The 15,998-nt window shown below is 38.2% G+C and overlaps 2 protein-coding genes across 2 annotated transcripts in view; both read left to right on the forward strand.

Annotated features, from left to right (window-relative positions):
- The window catches only part of zic2b (zic family member 2 (odd-paired homolog, Drosophila) b), a 3,860-nt gene extending 2,388 nt beyond the window's left edge, over positions 1-1,472 (forward strand). The window contains exons 2-3 of the mRNA XM_017712106.2: positions 1-10; positions 872-1,472. The exon at positions 1-10 is cut by the window's left edge and continues 154 nt beyond it. Of these exons, the coding sequence (XP_017567595.2) occupies positions 1-10; positions 872-1,024 (163 nt within the window). The 3' untranslated portion in view covers positions 1,025-1,472. The remainder of the gene's footprint in view (positions 11-871) is intronic.
- Positions 1,473-3,731: 2,259 nt separating this feature from the next.
- The window catches only part of pcca (propionyl-CoA carboxylase subunit alpha), a 48,687-nt gene continuing 36,420 nt past the window's right edge, over positions 3,732-15,998 (forward strand). The window contains exons 1-4 of the mRNA XM_017712151.2: positions 3,732-3,838; positions 6,027-6,104; positions 8,477-8,524; positions 9,102-9,170. Of these exons, the coding sequence (XP_017567640.1) occupies positions 3,785-3,838; positions 6,027-6,104; positions 8,477-8,524; positions 9,102-9,170 (249 nt within the window). The 5' untranslated portion in view covers positions 3,732-3,784. The remainder of the gene's footprint in view (positions 3,839-6,026; positions 6,105-8,476; positions 8,525-9,101; positions 9,171-15,998) is intronic.

Consider the following 15,998-nt stretch of genomic DNA (forward strand, 5'->3'; position numbering starts at 1 on the left):
ACACATGAAGGCAAGCGACTCTTCTAATCTTATCTCATGTTGCCTCAATTGTTGCCATAATTTAACATCGTTTATTCTGCATTAAAGGGCCCATATCATGGAAAAAATGACTTTTTCAATAAAAACGGTTTGGTGTAGTATATAAACATTGCTAAAGTTTCAAAAAGAATCATTCACCATATCATCACCATCCATACAGTCCATATATGGAAACTAGGCTGCAAAATCACCCGTTTTCAATCCTTAATTTTTGTGATGTCACAAAAACACATTTACATATACACTGTTCAGCCTACAACACATTCATGTTTTAATGAAGTTCATGTTGTGAAGTTATAAGCAGCATTTTTTGAATGATGCACAATACATGACAGCCAATCAGAACAGAGAATGTTTACATATATACATACATACATACATACATGCATATATATATAATATATATTATATATAGCCTGTTTAAGGGTTACATAAGTATGAATTATGACTGGTTAGAGTCTAAAACCTCAATAAAAAATGTAATAAAAATACAAGGAACCACAAAAATGTATATTTGCGCAGAAAGTTGTGTTTATATTGTTTACTCATTCACTTAGAGCATAACTGTGGATTCAGTGAAAACTTTCCAGTGACCATGTTACTTTTCTACTTTAATAAATTTTATTTTTATTTTTAAATAAAAGTTTATTTATTTACTTAATAAAATTAAATGAACTGCCTAAATATATAAATAACCTATTTACATTATTTTAAAAGTAAAGATGAAGTTTTAACATGTTAGAAAAACATATTTTTACTTTTGTTTTATGATGGTGATCCATGTACATATGAAGTAGTATATAAACCAACCTGCCCCCCCCTTTTCCTGCAGGTTCACGATGAGCAGAGCACGCTGAAGGAGGACTGTTCTCCAGGGGGAAGTTCAGGTTATGACTCCTCCAGTGTGGTTTCTCCAGGCTCTGAGGCTCAGGACGTTCTCTCCCCAGACCCCCCCAACAACAACTTCAGCGAGTGGTACGTGTAGAGGAACTACACAGACCCAAAGTACTGTTCATACACCATGAAGGGTTCAAACACAAAGAAGGGTTAGACCACTTTATTCATCACTACTGCACTGGAGCGAGCGGAGGCGGCGGAGAGTCTCTTATCTTTGTAGAATATGTAATGAAGCCTGTTTTTTTTTTACTTTATGAAGAAATAAATATGAGTTTTTATCTAATGCCTGACAGACGGATGTACTCTGTGTTTGTGTTTTGCTGTAATAACAACCAGGATCTTATAGAAAAGTTTACAGTACACACTGAAGGCTCTGAGGACTCTTTTTGTACAGAGTATATATGAGCTTCAGCTGAAAAAGCTGTCAAAAGTGAAAATGGACACTTACTATAAAAGGAGGAGAAAAAAAAACGGATCTGTGGGACTTTTATTATGTAAGATTCGATAAAAGTCACAAATGTTTTTGCAGCTGTATCTGGCGTGCCATCGTATGGTGATGTTCTGTGGAAACATTCTGTGTTTATAAAGATGCAAAGATATATTTATGTTACTTTTTTCTGACCCAAAAAATGTGTATAGTGATGTTGTGCTTGTGTGTTTTGTTAAATAATGTTTCTCAGTTTTAAGATATAGACTTTTGTGATAGCCTACGTAAAAAAAGGAAAAGCCTATAAAGAAATAAAAGACATATTTGTGAAAAAAAAACATTTGCTGTTTTTTTGTCTCCTTCATAAGAAACAGCCAGCAGGATGTTCCGTTCTTGCCATTTATTACATTTTATGCCTTATAAATATATTTAATGAACATATTATTATATTTACATATTATAGTTGTTCAGTGATTCACTTAATCTATTGCTTATTGTGAATATTCAGGAAACAGGCAAAACACTGCACATCTAAAGACCTTTATTTTGTAAATGCAGGCTTAAGTAAACAAGAACAGCTTCTATTATAAGCAGTAGATGAACTATTTTAAAATAAGCTCCATGCAAATGCACTTCCTCATGGATTGTTTCAAGACATTTTTGATCAGATTCACATTGGCAGAGAAATAAATACAGTTTTATCTCTTTCAGTAATTTTGCTACATAAATGTATTCAACATAATATCCATACACAAAAAATATTACGTTTCTTCAGACGAATCCCTGTGAATTTATTCTGAGGCATTTCTACGACTTAAAGCCAATTAAAGTTTAAATGTCTTAATATAGAAATGATGGGATTTGATGAAAATGCCACAGAACTTGTTGATAGGTTGATCTAAAGAGATACTGTCTTGTGTATTTCAATAACTCCAGTAAACATTTAACAGTGTGCATTTACCATATTTTGACGACACATAGCTTTAGCTCCCTTTTGTTTGCAATACAAAACTGTATTGTCTACTGGTTTGTTAATAAAACACAGCATCCCTATGAGACCAAATATACATTTTGCGATAAAAAAAACTGTATGGTTTGATCAATATCAAATTGTCCTTACATTAAAGCTCAAATAGCATGAAGATGAAGGGAAAATGAACATTTCAGAAGAATGACATTAAAGCACTAATGACAAATCACTCCAGTCACAATCCTTTATCTGGACACAACCCTTTATTTGACCAGTGCGTTATTATGTCATTTAGGAAAGACACCAGACTTAACTGGGAATTACATTTTTCAAGGCGTCTGCATCGTCGCTGAGTTGGGCACAGTGCGGTTTTAGGTGAACCACTTCACTGTAGAGAAACTTACAGACTCAGATTTCTTTACAGTGGTGGTGATAGGAACCAGACGTCCACCTCTAAAAACTCCCCCACAGAATAATATTACATGAAATGGCTATGAAAATACTGCCTGACGTCTAAGACACTGTTTTGTGATAGATTTTTTTAGAAAGTTTTGGCTTGCAGTATATTTTAATCCATTCGTTTTATTCCATTCATGTTGGAGGGACACATGCAGGGCACTGTCAGGTGAAAAGCCTTCTTTTTTCAGATTCTTCACTATTTTCTTATCATTAATATTACACATAAAAACTCAGAAGATGTACAAGTTGGTTGTACTGCTGGTTTTGGGCAGTAAATAAAATCTGTGTTGTAGTCACTGTGACGCCTGGCTCGGGCAAAAAAGGTATGAAACTGCCACTGGGGCAGGGCAGCACCGCTCTTGTCACTGGGGTGGTGCCCTCAAAGGTTCATCCCAGTACCTTTAGTCAGGGAACATAACTGCAGCATCATCCATTAAAATGATACTTTCTGAGTTGTACTGACTCCACACGCCCTGCATCGTCTTCAGGCTTTTCACTGTGTAGCTCTGTTTTAAAACGTTAGGCTATGAAAAGGTACAAATACGAACTTTTCACCCGGGAAAACTTTATTAAAGGTACACAACTGGACCTTAAAACTCCTGCTGCACCTCTGAGGGTACATTTACCTTATTTGTACCTTGACGAAGGAAAATTGTGCCTGCACAGTACCTTTATTTTTAACAGTGTACCTTCGCCACAGTGAAGAAATCTTTACAGTCAGTAAGGTCAGCAAGTTTCTCTATACATCAAAGCACCCTCAGCGACTCTGTTTACATCGCAGTCGCTGAAATTCAACTCCACCGCTAAATTATTCCGAATTTTTCTTTTTTAAAAATTGGTGGAGTTCCCCTTCAAGGAGCGGAGAAATGCAGCAACGTGATTGGACGAAAGGGAAAACGCCTCAAACAACACCAGCATTCTGATTGGATGGAAGGAGCCGCCGTCCTTTTTGGTGACGTCGTCGCTGCGTAGCACCAGCAGCGGCGGCCACTATGGCGGCGTACAGAGTCACTCCTGGCTTTCAGAGAGTTTTGCGAGCTGTGAAGGTGAGAGTCTGATCCCTGCGTGTTTAAGCGCGGCCATAATGTCGCACTGACTATCTCGAGGTTTAGTCAGAGGGTTAGAGCTACAACCGGCAGCGCCACAAAGCCCAATTGTGCAGAAACGACCGGGAGGCTAGCTGAGTTAGCCGCTTAGCGTGTGTGAGTAGAGAAGCTATTCGGCTGATGAGCTTCATACCCGCCTTGATGACCTCCAGAGGGGCTGGCTGGGCATCGCAGGTGGCTGGGTGGCTGGAAATGCAGCCGCCCGATTAGTGCAGCCCCCGGGTTTAGGCGACAACTCGCCGGTCTCCGCTGTCAATGTCAGACCGTCCTGGTGAAGCAGCTCCGGCGGTCTGAAGGCTTTAAGCCCCTCTGTCAGCAAACACACAGAAACCCTCCAGCAGAAAGGCAGCGTGGTGGACCACCAGGCAGCCGGTGTTAACCGAGTCATTCCAGAAAAAGTGGCAGTTGAGTGAGAAAATATGCTAAAAGTGTTTTATTCAGCTTCATAAATGTCAGTGATACAGGAATTTTACATGGCCATATAGACAGGAGAGCTGGTTGACATGGCAGATGTAACGTAACAGCACTTTACTACTAATTACTACTAACTCCTTTACTATACACAATGCCATCACCCGATTTAGAGCAGATAAAGAAGTGCCACATGTTAAAAATGCCATAAAAGTCATGAATCCGATTGCTTGTATTCAAAATTTCACACACCACCCTTCTTTTAAAGTGATAATTAAGTCAAATTAAACAGGACTCTCTAATCACACATGATATGGGGACGTGTTTTTTAAAGTAGTGATGATATCCATGATGCAATCAGAAAATCAAGTTGTGATATAATTTATCACAATAAGTACCGTCATGTTACAGAATCCTATTAGACAGTTATCAGATGTTATTATGTAAAAGATGTCTTTATCACAGTGTTAAAATCAGACCATTGCCATGCTGCGATGGCTGTTTTCCCATTAACTCTACATATGTTAACTCAATAGGAAAACATTGCATTTAAGATATTTTTTATAATGTAGCTGTGTCTTTGAGTTTTGCGTTCTTCATCACACCGACGTATTCAGCCATTAATAAATACTATTGTCACATTAAATTGCTTGATAAAGAGTAAATTACAGCACTTAAGCATTCACAGGAGCCAAGGTCAAGAGCTGGTCATTTTCACATTCATTCAGTGTGGTTGTGTAATGCCATTTTTTTGTTTTCTCCAGACTGCAAAGGGTCAGTCAAGCATAATTTGTCCACCGCGTCATACAAAATGGACAAATTCCTGGAAAAGCAATGCAATTAGTGTTAGAAGGTGTAACCTTAGTAACGGGGGTATTGTGGTTGGTTTAGCCAGAAATCGTATCATAGTATCATGTCCATTTGGCGCCAGTCTTGTGGAATGACTCTTTGCGATTGCTTGCATTGTCAGGTGCCATTCTTTATTGTCTCCTTGTCCAGTTCGTCATTTGCTCTATATATTCTCTGAGCTTGCCTGAGAAGAAATCTGAAGACATTTTTAAATCGATCAGACAAAATGGCTAAAAAGGGATTTTTTTCAGTTAATATATAAAATAAAATGTAGTCCTTTGCTGGTGAGATTACAAAGCAATAGAACATTCAGATTTGGTTGTGAAAACGCATGTATTGCTGTTTTCGTTACAAAACCTTGTATCTCAGAAATGGTAACTTTACAAGAGAAAGAAAAAACCTACTATACTTTCAATGTAAGTCAATGGAACCAGACTTTTTTTCCAAGTTATTTGAGGTCATTTCGTTTGGTCCGTCCATCATGAAATTTACACACAATATAAAAAGCAACAGACAATTATATCAAAAACTGAAAAATGACAAAAATGGAGATTTCTTCTGAGAAATCTCAGAAGCCTTCATCATTCAGACTAATTATGATCTGTTCTGTGGCACACTCCTTATCGTAGTCAATTTAGTTATTGGACATGAGTCAATGGCCTTCAGCTGTGTCCATTTTAGGTTCATACAATCCAGATGTTTTATACTAGAAAGCTATTGTAGAAAGCTATTATCACTAGTTAACACAGCTCTTTCATGTGGGATCTAGATTCAGTACTTTCAATCTTTTGTTTGTTATTAATCATTATGCAAGACACACATTCCCATCTGAGACTGGTGTTAACAAAATGACTGTTTCTGTTTGTAGCATGCTTCCCTGCGGCCACAGTTCTGTGTCATAAGCTGTCATGCTCAATACTCCACTGTTTACAACCCAAATGAAAAGGTAAGTTTGTGCTGCTTGTGATTCATATGAGCCTCCAGAGCTTCATAGCTTATCTTTGATCACTTCATAAGTGTCATCAGACTTTTGCAGCTGCTCTGGGCTCAGTTCATATGGGCCAGATTTTAAAATTGATCTGGGATCAGATTATAAGCACCAGATTTTTTGTCCGTGATCAGTTCACATGCGCCAGATTTCAGAGCTGATCTGGGATTAGATCACGTGAGCTTGATTCTACCTGTGGTCTGGGATCAGTTCATACAGGCCAGACATTATAAGTGACCTGGGATCAGTTTATGTATGTGTCAGGCTATACAGTTTGTCTGAGATCAGTTCATATAGGCTAGACTTTACGGCTGCTTTGGAGTCGTTTCATATGGGCCAGACCTTACTACAGGCTTGAAATTAGTTCATGTGGGTCAGTCTTTACAACTGATCTAGGATCAGCTTATATGTTCCACACTTCCACAGCTGATTCGGGATCAGTTCATAGGTGGCGGATTTTGCTGCTGATCTGGGATCAGTTTTATGTGGGTCAGACTTTATAGCTGATGTGGGATCAGTTTATGTGTAGCAGACTTCACAGCTGGTCTGGGATCAGTTCACATGGGTCAAACAGAGTTCCAGACTTTTACAGCTGGTTTGGAATCAGTTCATGTGAGCCAGGTTCATATGAGTCAGACTTCACAAGTGGCCTAAGATTGGTTCATATAGATCAGACTTTATAGTTAGCTATAATGATATATAGCTATAATGCTATAATTCTTTCATTTGCAGATAAATATGGATATCTGATCTTTATAAGTATGGACCAAAAATGAATGCATTATTTGGAAGGTCTCTTTCACATATACATTCACGCCATGCTTTACTTTTGAAATAAACCCTTTAGCTGCTCGATTAGCAATACAAAATAACATGTCAGCATCTGAGAACTTTGATCTGCCTCCTTCAAACAAACAGCCAGTGCCCAGGGACTTTGTGTATGTCTATTGTTGAGAGGGTGGTGGGTTAGAGTAAGAGTCACTCAGTGTAAGCAAATGGGGAGAATGTGCTTTGGGGTAAATATTGTGTTTGTTTTGGTCAAAAAGACAAGAAGTTAAATGTAGACGTACCGCTCGGCTCGTATGGACGCATGATTTTATGAGTAAATACTTTATTCACATTATCTGCAGTAAACCTTTGGAAATGTATGTTTCAGAAGTGTTTTCTTTGTGTTTTCTGGATCCTAGTACACTACAGCACACAGAACTTTAGCTTATTATGTTACAATATATTTTCTGTGAAAAAAAATCAAATTTATATAATCTTTCCCCTACCTGAAATGTAGTTAATTAGCCAAGAAAGTATCTGCAGTTTGTTTCTTAACAGGTGGAGAAGGTACAATGAAAACATACTTAAGTAGAAGTATGGGTATTGTAAGTATAGAGCCAAAATATACTTCAGTAAACATAAAAAAAAACATCTGTGTTAAAACAGGGTGGTTAATATGGAAAAAATATTATATCATGATGTTTCAAGACATTTTCATGATACACGGTATGCATCATGATAGTCTTTATATTTAATAACTTGTAGCAGACAAAATGGAACCAGAAGTGTCACTTAAAAAATACTATAATATTAATAATAATAATAAATGTACAACTGTGGTGATTTTTATTTAATGCTTTACTGCATTAAATCCAATTAAACATACCAATTTATGCTGGTCTGTGGTCTGGTGGCTAATGGAGAGTATGAGTCCTTGCCCAAAGACCAATTAACACGGTTTTTGGCTGTTCGTTTGCACTGATATAAAGTTCGTCAGCTGTTTTAACATAAGCAATAAATTAAAACATGCAGAAACTCAACTGACCGGCAAGCGAAAAAGAGAAAAATCTCCTGTCCTCCTGAAATGTGTACTTTGAAGGTCTAAAAGTACTCAAGTATGAATGTTCAATATCAGTAATGCTACAAATCTTTCAAAAATTATGTATAAGTACAAGTATTTCCACTCCTGTTCTTTAGTTTTATGCTTATGTAGCCAACAAATAATGGAAGCTTATACCCTGGAAATTAGCATTGTGCTAAATGCCTGCATATATCATCACACGCTTGCCTCAAAACTGTATTAACTGTTCACTAATCTCAAATAGACTTGCTCCTGTGTTGTATACAGTGATCCAAGATGAATAAAAGTATATAAAATAGCTAAAACAGAACCATCTAGAAGTGCTTTTGCTAATTGCAAAGCTAAACGTCTGTCATTCAGTGCCACTGGGACAGAACATGGAGCAGAGAATGGTTTTTTGCTGGTACACACACAGCGGGCAAATCGGTTGTTGTCAAAACAAATGTCTGAAACGCTGCCTGTTCTCTTTCTCTTCCTGCAGACCTTTGATAAGATCCTCATTGCAAACAGAGGAGAGATCGCCTGCAGGGTAAGTGGTCTGTATGTGTATTTCCTGCCTCTGTAGCTCTTTTGGCAGTTACAGGTGTGGTTGTCTTTGCATTAGTAAAGTCAGGTACTGATGTTGGATGATTAGTTCTGGATCACTCCAGCTCATCCCAGAGGTTTTAGATGGAGCTCCATCTCTCTAGAGAACACAGCTCTCTTGAGAGCTTTATACCTGGCAGCTTTATACCTCTTTAGCCGACACTTGGCTTCAGGGCTTGGTGATCTTAGACTCATGCACAGCATCCCATTCTGTAGGCAAGTCTTTTTTTATGGAGATTATACAAGCTGTGTGTGCTCAGTGGAACAATTGTGTTGCCTTAAAGTAGCTGAATTCACCCATTAGAAGGAGTGTCTGGATACTTTTTGACATGCAGTGCACGATTTAGTTGTGTTTTTCAGTGTTGGTTGTAATTGTGGTGGCCAAATCACATTCAAATCAGTTCACATCCAGTTCAGCTAATGCCTCCACAGGCCTATGTGAAACCCGCCCAGTAGAGACTGACTAAAGCCCAGAAAGCGTTGTCATGTCAACATTAATTGACTCTTCTGCTTGACCTCAGGTGATTAAAACATGTAAGAAGATGGGAATCAAGACCGTCGCTGTGCACAGTGACGTGGACTCAAGTTCGGTGAGTGTGTTTCACCCACGCAAAGCAACCAGTGTAAAATTAGCTATTTACTTTCTGGTTCCAAACCGTAAAACTAGGGCTGTCACTGTCGATCATATGAGATCCTTTTGATAAATAACGCTCTTGGGCCAAGCGTCACGCTTGCGATCCATCCTGAGAAAGTGCTGATGGCTCCATGAATTTGTTTACAAGTGCTGGTGAGAGAAACATCAGCATGTTGAATCTGAGCTTTCTGTGTGCTGGAGTGTTACCCATCACTGTATGGAAGATGCACTGTGTCATCTTTTACTGTTCCTTTCTTTACTGTTGGCTGCAGTGTGATTTTTCCAAACTCATTTAGGATGCAGTTCAGATCCATAAATCCTTATTATTATTATTTTTAATTAGAGTAATGCTTAAAAGGCTGCATGGGTTATATATTTGAAAAGATAGTTTCTGACACAAAATAAATAAAAATCTACTCTTATTTTTTGGCTATTAATGCAGCAACACTGCTGAGGCATCATTTGATTAACTGAGAAGGGGCAGATTAAACAGTGGAATTATCCACACTTTGTGTCTTCCCTAAAGTTTTAATCAAGCAATCAGTTTTCTAATAAATATCAAACAAAAATAGACTTTATTGATCAGTTACAAAATATGCCGCATTCTTCTAAAGTTCAGATATACTTCAGTGGAAAAAAGTAAGCCACAGAAACACTATGTACAAGAAAAAATGCATATGCATGGGTGTCCCTCAGGGTCTTTTTTTTAGTGTATGAGTGGTAAAAGAATTTCAAATGCATATGATCATCATACAAAATGATGACTAATCAGTACTGATTCATCAAGAAGTAAAATGAAGATACATTTTTTCAGCTGAATAATGAGTTTAATGAACTAATGTTGGCAGCCCTGTGTAAAAGTCAGAGTTTCAGTTGATTTAGTTATGTAAAAGTTATGCAAAACTCAGGTAACTAACACCAGCACTGTCCTGCCCCCTCCCACCCCCCAAAGCTCATGGGGGGCTGTTTCTACCCCCTTAATGTGATGGCTATCAGTCATCCCCCTCTTCCATATGCATGGAGAGGGGCTTTCACACCAGGCCCCCTACTGCTGAAGTCCAAACTGGGGGAGGGGAATGTGGGGCAGGGGGAGATGTTGTGCATTTGATTGGAAGCTCCTAAAGAGCTTCTAAATAAAGATTCCCTTTAACAGAACCACAGGGGAGCTGCCTGTACGCATACAAGAGCAGCTTAGTCCATATTTGCTGGGCTTTTGGGATGGTCATGTCATTTTTTTTGTGGCTGTGGGGGGAAGGGGGGGGTTAACTTCTTCAACTGCTGGCTTATTATTTAGTTATTACTCTTAAGACTTACTGTTCAGTATCTGCTATTGAATTTGTCAGCAACTGTAATGATTCTGTTGGTATCTACTGTGAGGCTAATATGTACGTTCTGCAGTTATTGGAGTGATGATTTGGAGTGTGGACCCACAAACAGACCATATTAGAGTTTATGGAAGTTAATAGTTTAGGTCTAAACAATGAGGCTAATGTTCAGCGCTGTGTATATACAGTGCTGTGCAAAAGTCATAGGCAATGAAAACTGTTTAAAGCTATTTATCTTTACAGTAACTGGGTTTTCCTCATAAATTAAGATTTAGAATAAATACAAATACGTATAAATAAGAACATTTTTTCCCAAAAACCACTAATATATTCATTAGGAAAATACAGTTTGAAGAGTAGAGGTTTAGTTCTCAGGGAGGTCTCTTGCATGACTTGATTAAATTCCATCAGCAGCACTCCTCATATTTTATAAAGAATTAATCAGATAATCGAGCAGAGCTTTGGGAATGGATAAGCTGACACGTTGATGCCTCAAATCACAATGTTTATTTATAGTAATGTTTGTGTTTTTCTTTGTGAAGAGAGATGCTTATGTCCAGAAAAATGGCTTTACCTATTGTTTTCTCAGATGCCTAATGCTTTTCCACTGTAATGTATGTATTACATTATGGAGCTTTTTTTGCCATAGGACAGTGTTTATCAGCTCTCATCTGGAGCTGCTGTTATTGCACAAACATCAAATCTGTCCCATTTTCCCCTGATAGTATTTTGAATTTCTTAAAACAATGTCAACAACAATTAAATAAAACCAGGTCACCCTTGACTGGCTACATAACATCAACATAACCATGCCATAACATGTCATTTTGCCAATAAGTGTCATGGCATATGTCATATTGTTTGATGTAATGATGGCTAGCTGGAGTACATGGCAAATTTAGCATATGCCACATTTTTTCATATTTACATGACCTCAAACATCCTTACATATGTCACGAGGATTACTTGTAATAGTGATATGACACTCCTCATACCTCTGAACAAAATCTGTTATGACAAACTGATGTCTTGATATGTTTATGGCTTTGTCCTACCAATGGGTTCAATGGGTTCAAGTAAAGTGTTACAAAACCTGTAAAAAGTACGAACAAAATTCAGGACTAAGGCTTTCTGCTGTTGTGTTGTGCATAGCTAAAAACAATCCTAAAGCCTGAATTTTGCCTGTATTTGTGCAGGCAACACTGTCATATAGTGTCAGAAACCACATAAGTCTAGTTTGAGGTTACAGAACAACTCAACAGAACGTAAGGCAAGTGACGAGATGACGAGAACATGTTGCATGATGCTTACAGGTGATTATACTCTTTATTTCGAGGTGTATGGCTTAAAATTAGGTTAATCAAGTGTGTCTTTTGTATCAACATAGTCAACTCATACAGTTCCTAGTGCTGGCATACATTTATATATACATTTGTCACTATACTGTCCATATTGTCACTGTTTTTTTAATTGACAAAACATTGTAACTTTACAGGAGAAGGAAACAAGGAAGGAAACTGTTCTTTGAGTAGAAATGAATGAACACAGTTTTAATCTATTTTGGACCATTTCTGATTATTTTTTTCACAATTTGAGACATTGGAGGTTAACAGCAATGATATGAATCAAAGGAATACCCAGTGTATTTTCACTGCATCCATTTCTGTTGGACACAGAAGTCAATTGTTAACATAACTGTAGTTTCCTTTTTTATGGAGAACTGTCTTTTGCTGCCTCAGGTTAAAAAGAAGCTTAAAGTTAACCTTCTTTTCGTTGCTGTGGGTAAACCCTTCCCATGCTGCCAGACGTATTGGGAGTTTATTGGGCTCCAGAGACAAATGGTCTGAAGGACTGGAGCCCTGATGGTTAGAGAGGAGCCAGACAGAACACACATGACCTGTTTTAACACACTGTAAAACCGCTGACCTCACAGATGGCTGGAGGACTGCAAGTGTCAAAGACTTCAGGGTTACAGGATCTTTGTGACTGTAACAAAAAAAAAATCTATTACTTCTCTTTGGATCCAGAAAATATGATTGGACAGTGATTTCCTGGTTCTTCCAATGATGAGCACAGCAGGCCTGAAAATAAAAGGGCAGAAAATAGAATTAAAAAACTAAAACCACTGTTTCATCTATCATGAATCTTAAAAAAAAAATCTTAATATTTCTTGAGCTGAAAAACAATGTCATGATGTACAGATTACAGACAGTGCATCATCCGTTACTACATGTTGCTGCTGTGTGCATAACGAGTGGCCTGGCTTGTGCTTCAAACATATGAAAATAACCATTTTATTATTCATTCGTCCTGCCTTAAATGGTATGCAATCTATTAGTTGTATCTAGCGTCATACGTCGTGCTTTTACATTAGTGCTGTAAGGCTGCTTTAACCTTATTAACTATTTTCTAGCAAATGCTAAAGCTTCAGCCTCAAGGCTGTCCAGCACACTGTACATAAAAGTGACCTTATAATTAAAAAGGCACATGTAATGTAGGGTTGGCTGGTATCCTACCTTTTTTCATACCTTCAAAAGTCTTCAGATATTATCGCTATATGTAGTATTATAGGGCAGTGTGTTTAAAATGCCAAGCCATCTGTTTAACAGGTGCTCATAAACAGTGCTACAGAGCTGTTAGCATTGCCTTAGCTAGCATGATAACGGCTCTGCTCATCACAGAACATGTTAAACTCTGACTTACTAAAGCCCTGACACAGGTTTAGATTGTAATGATTCAAATCTGAGGGAGTAAGTTCAAGCAAATGGCGTTGAAGGTACAGAAAAGTGAAATTAAACTTGCTCTGGCGACGTCTGGATGTGTAGCTGATTTGCTAACTGGACATTAGCTTGATTCTGAGTACCTGGCGCTCTGCTTAAACAAATTTACAGGGTGTGAACTGATCTCTGACAGAGGAAACGTTGAGTGACTGCTGTTGCAGTGACAGAAAGCCAAAGTCGAAGCTGTGCTTAGGACTGAAGCGTTTTGGCTAAGCTAACAAGAGCTAAGCTAGCAGGCCAGCTGTGCCAGACACCACAGCACAGGCTTACTAGCTAATGACGATCCTTTTACAGGATATCTGAGAGCGCAAAGCTGAATGACGGGTTTTGGAGTGAAACCCAAAATTGAGTTCAATCGGATCTAGCAAATCAATGCTTAGTGCTTAGTTAGACAGCTTTACATATGATGGTCTCATGTGTCTTAAGACCTTTGCATAGTTTATCCAAAGGAATGGCATTATATGGACAGGAGAGCCGATGCTAGACCAGCACTCTTGCTCTGAAGTGAGTCAGATATGGGTGGTCACAGCACTGGTGGGCTACAGTGCAGCTTAGCCAATTATATTTCCTGCTCTGACATCCGGTGAAGTGAGATAATGAGCTGATTCGGTTGTGTTGGAGAAGGAATAACACTATACTACGCAGTGCTGAGGTCCAGGATGGTCATCTCTGGCCTCAGCTGTTTCTGAGAGCTCAGAGGTCTTTGCCCTTGACCCTGACCAACAGTACACCGTAAGAGTAGTGTGTTGCAGGTCTTCTCAGTAACGCGTGAGTGTTAAGTGAAGCGGTGTGGAGGGCAGCAGCTGGTTAGTGAGTTTGTTCTGATGCTCTGCTGTTGCAGTTGTCAGTGTTAATGTCTCCCTGGGGGTGAAGTCTGTCTCCTCATTAGTCGACCACATTCCTACTGAGGTGTACGTGTTACTCGGCCTGTGACGTTGGGCTGGCTCAAATAATTACAATACTCGAATATTCATTCATTATGTTGGTGTTTGTGTTAACTATTCATAAGATTCGTCTAGTGTTATCGCTTTAAACACTGACAATTCCGTGTTGTAATCAAAAGATTTTATCATGAAATGGCATTGATGTAGTGATGGCAGGCTTTAAAATTCATGTCATGCCTAAGTAAACTTAGGTAAAGGATAAACACAGCGGCACTCTGCTCCTATGATATCTCAGTGTCAACCTGAGGAAAGATAAATTAGTGAAATATATTAAAATGGCAAACAATGGTTAAATTAACACAGGGTTTATCATCCACTGGGCCATGGACCACAAGTGGGCCGCAAAGCACTCTTTGTTGGTCCTCAGGCCAGTACTGAGGAGCGGCCAGTGATGGTACTTTCAGTGTAAAAAAAAAATTGACTTAATCAAAGGAAGAATATAAAATGTTCTCAAACAATAAACAGTATTAATACAATACAGTGTCGCACAGGGTAGCATCACCTACTTTTGGCCTCTTGTCTCTAAAAACAAAATACACTGCTTCATTTTCATGAACTTGCACCTTTCTACCTGATTTCAGGTATAAAACAAGCTTACCTTTGTCTAATCTGATATTATTTAAAGTTCTCTGAGATACATGCCATGCTGTGCTACACAAGGGTTGAAATAATGTTTTTAATTTTTTTAATTTATTTTGAAAACGTTTTTGGCTCTGGGCCTTCATGGTGGAAAACGTTGAGAACCCCTGAATAAAGAGAAATATCCAAAGACATGTTAAATTGTTTGGCTTCAGTTTCGACTGATGAACGACATTCTGGTGAAGAAGCTGAGCATCTTCAGTCACTCTTGTAGCCGCCATGGAGCCAAGAGACCGAGATAAACAGAGACAGCAGGCTAGCTAATAGGTTTAGCTGTATCTATACAAATTTATTATACAACTCTAACTCGCCATGTCCTTTTATGTTTGTCCATTTCGAATTGAATGAGGACCACTACGATTTTAAAAGATTTACATTGGGGAATTATTTCTGTATCATCGCTGTCGTCTAGGTAAGCAAAAATCCAGTCAGAATCCTCTGTCTCCTTGTTTGACATAACGTTACAGCACATCTGTCTCTCAGCCTCTTAGTGGCATCTATCATAAAAAGTGATGAATAAATGTGTAAAACTATTTGACCGAAAGCAGAAAGTGAAATATTTTGCTTAAAAAGACAGACTTAAAACTATGAATAAATATACATTTTAAAAATTATTATTTTAAGGGTAGTAATATTACTATCAACAAATGTTGGAAGCCGGTGAAAAGCTGTTTGCGTGAGTTCTTCTTTTTCAGTGCTGACTGAATTACTTCAAGACTACAGAGTATCAGAAAATTCCATTCATTTAATACCAAATTTGAATAGCCAAGTAACCAGTCTTATCAGTGTCGGTGAGCCTGGTGTTTGGCTGTCCGGATGTTAAGGATACACCAATATGAGAATCGTGGGCTGATGTCAATATCCGATATTTTTCTTGTACATATCTACTTAATAAAACAAACACATAGAAAATGTAGAAGCTGGGATTGAATCTATGTAAACTACACTTGTGCTGTAAAATGAATAAAATGCAGGCATTTTTGCTCAATATCACAGCATGTAATGTACTTACATAATGATAGTGTACTAGAAGTGTGGGTCATAAGGTGAAAGTATCGTCATGCTTCTTGATATTTTCCTGATAACGCGATACACA

This window comes from Pygocentrus nattereri, chromosome 12, assembly GCF_015220715.1.
Source record: "Pygocentrus nattereri isolate fPygNat1 chromosome 12, fPygNat1.pri, whole genome shotgun sequence".
Lineage (NCBI taxonomy): Eukaryota > Metazoa > Chordata > Actinopteri > Characiformes > Serrasalmidae > Pygocentrus > Pygocentrus nattereri.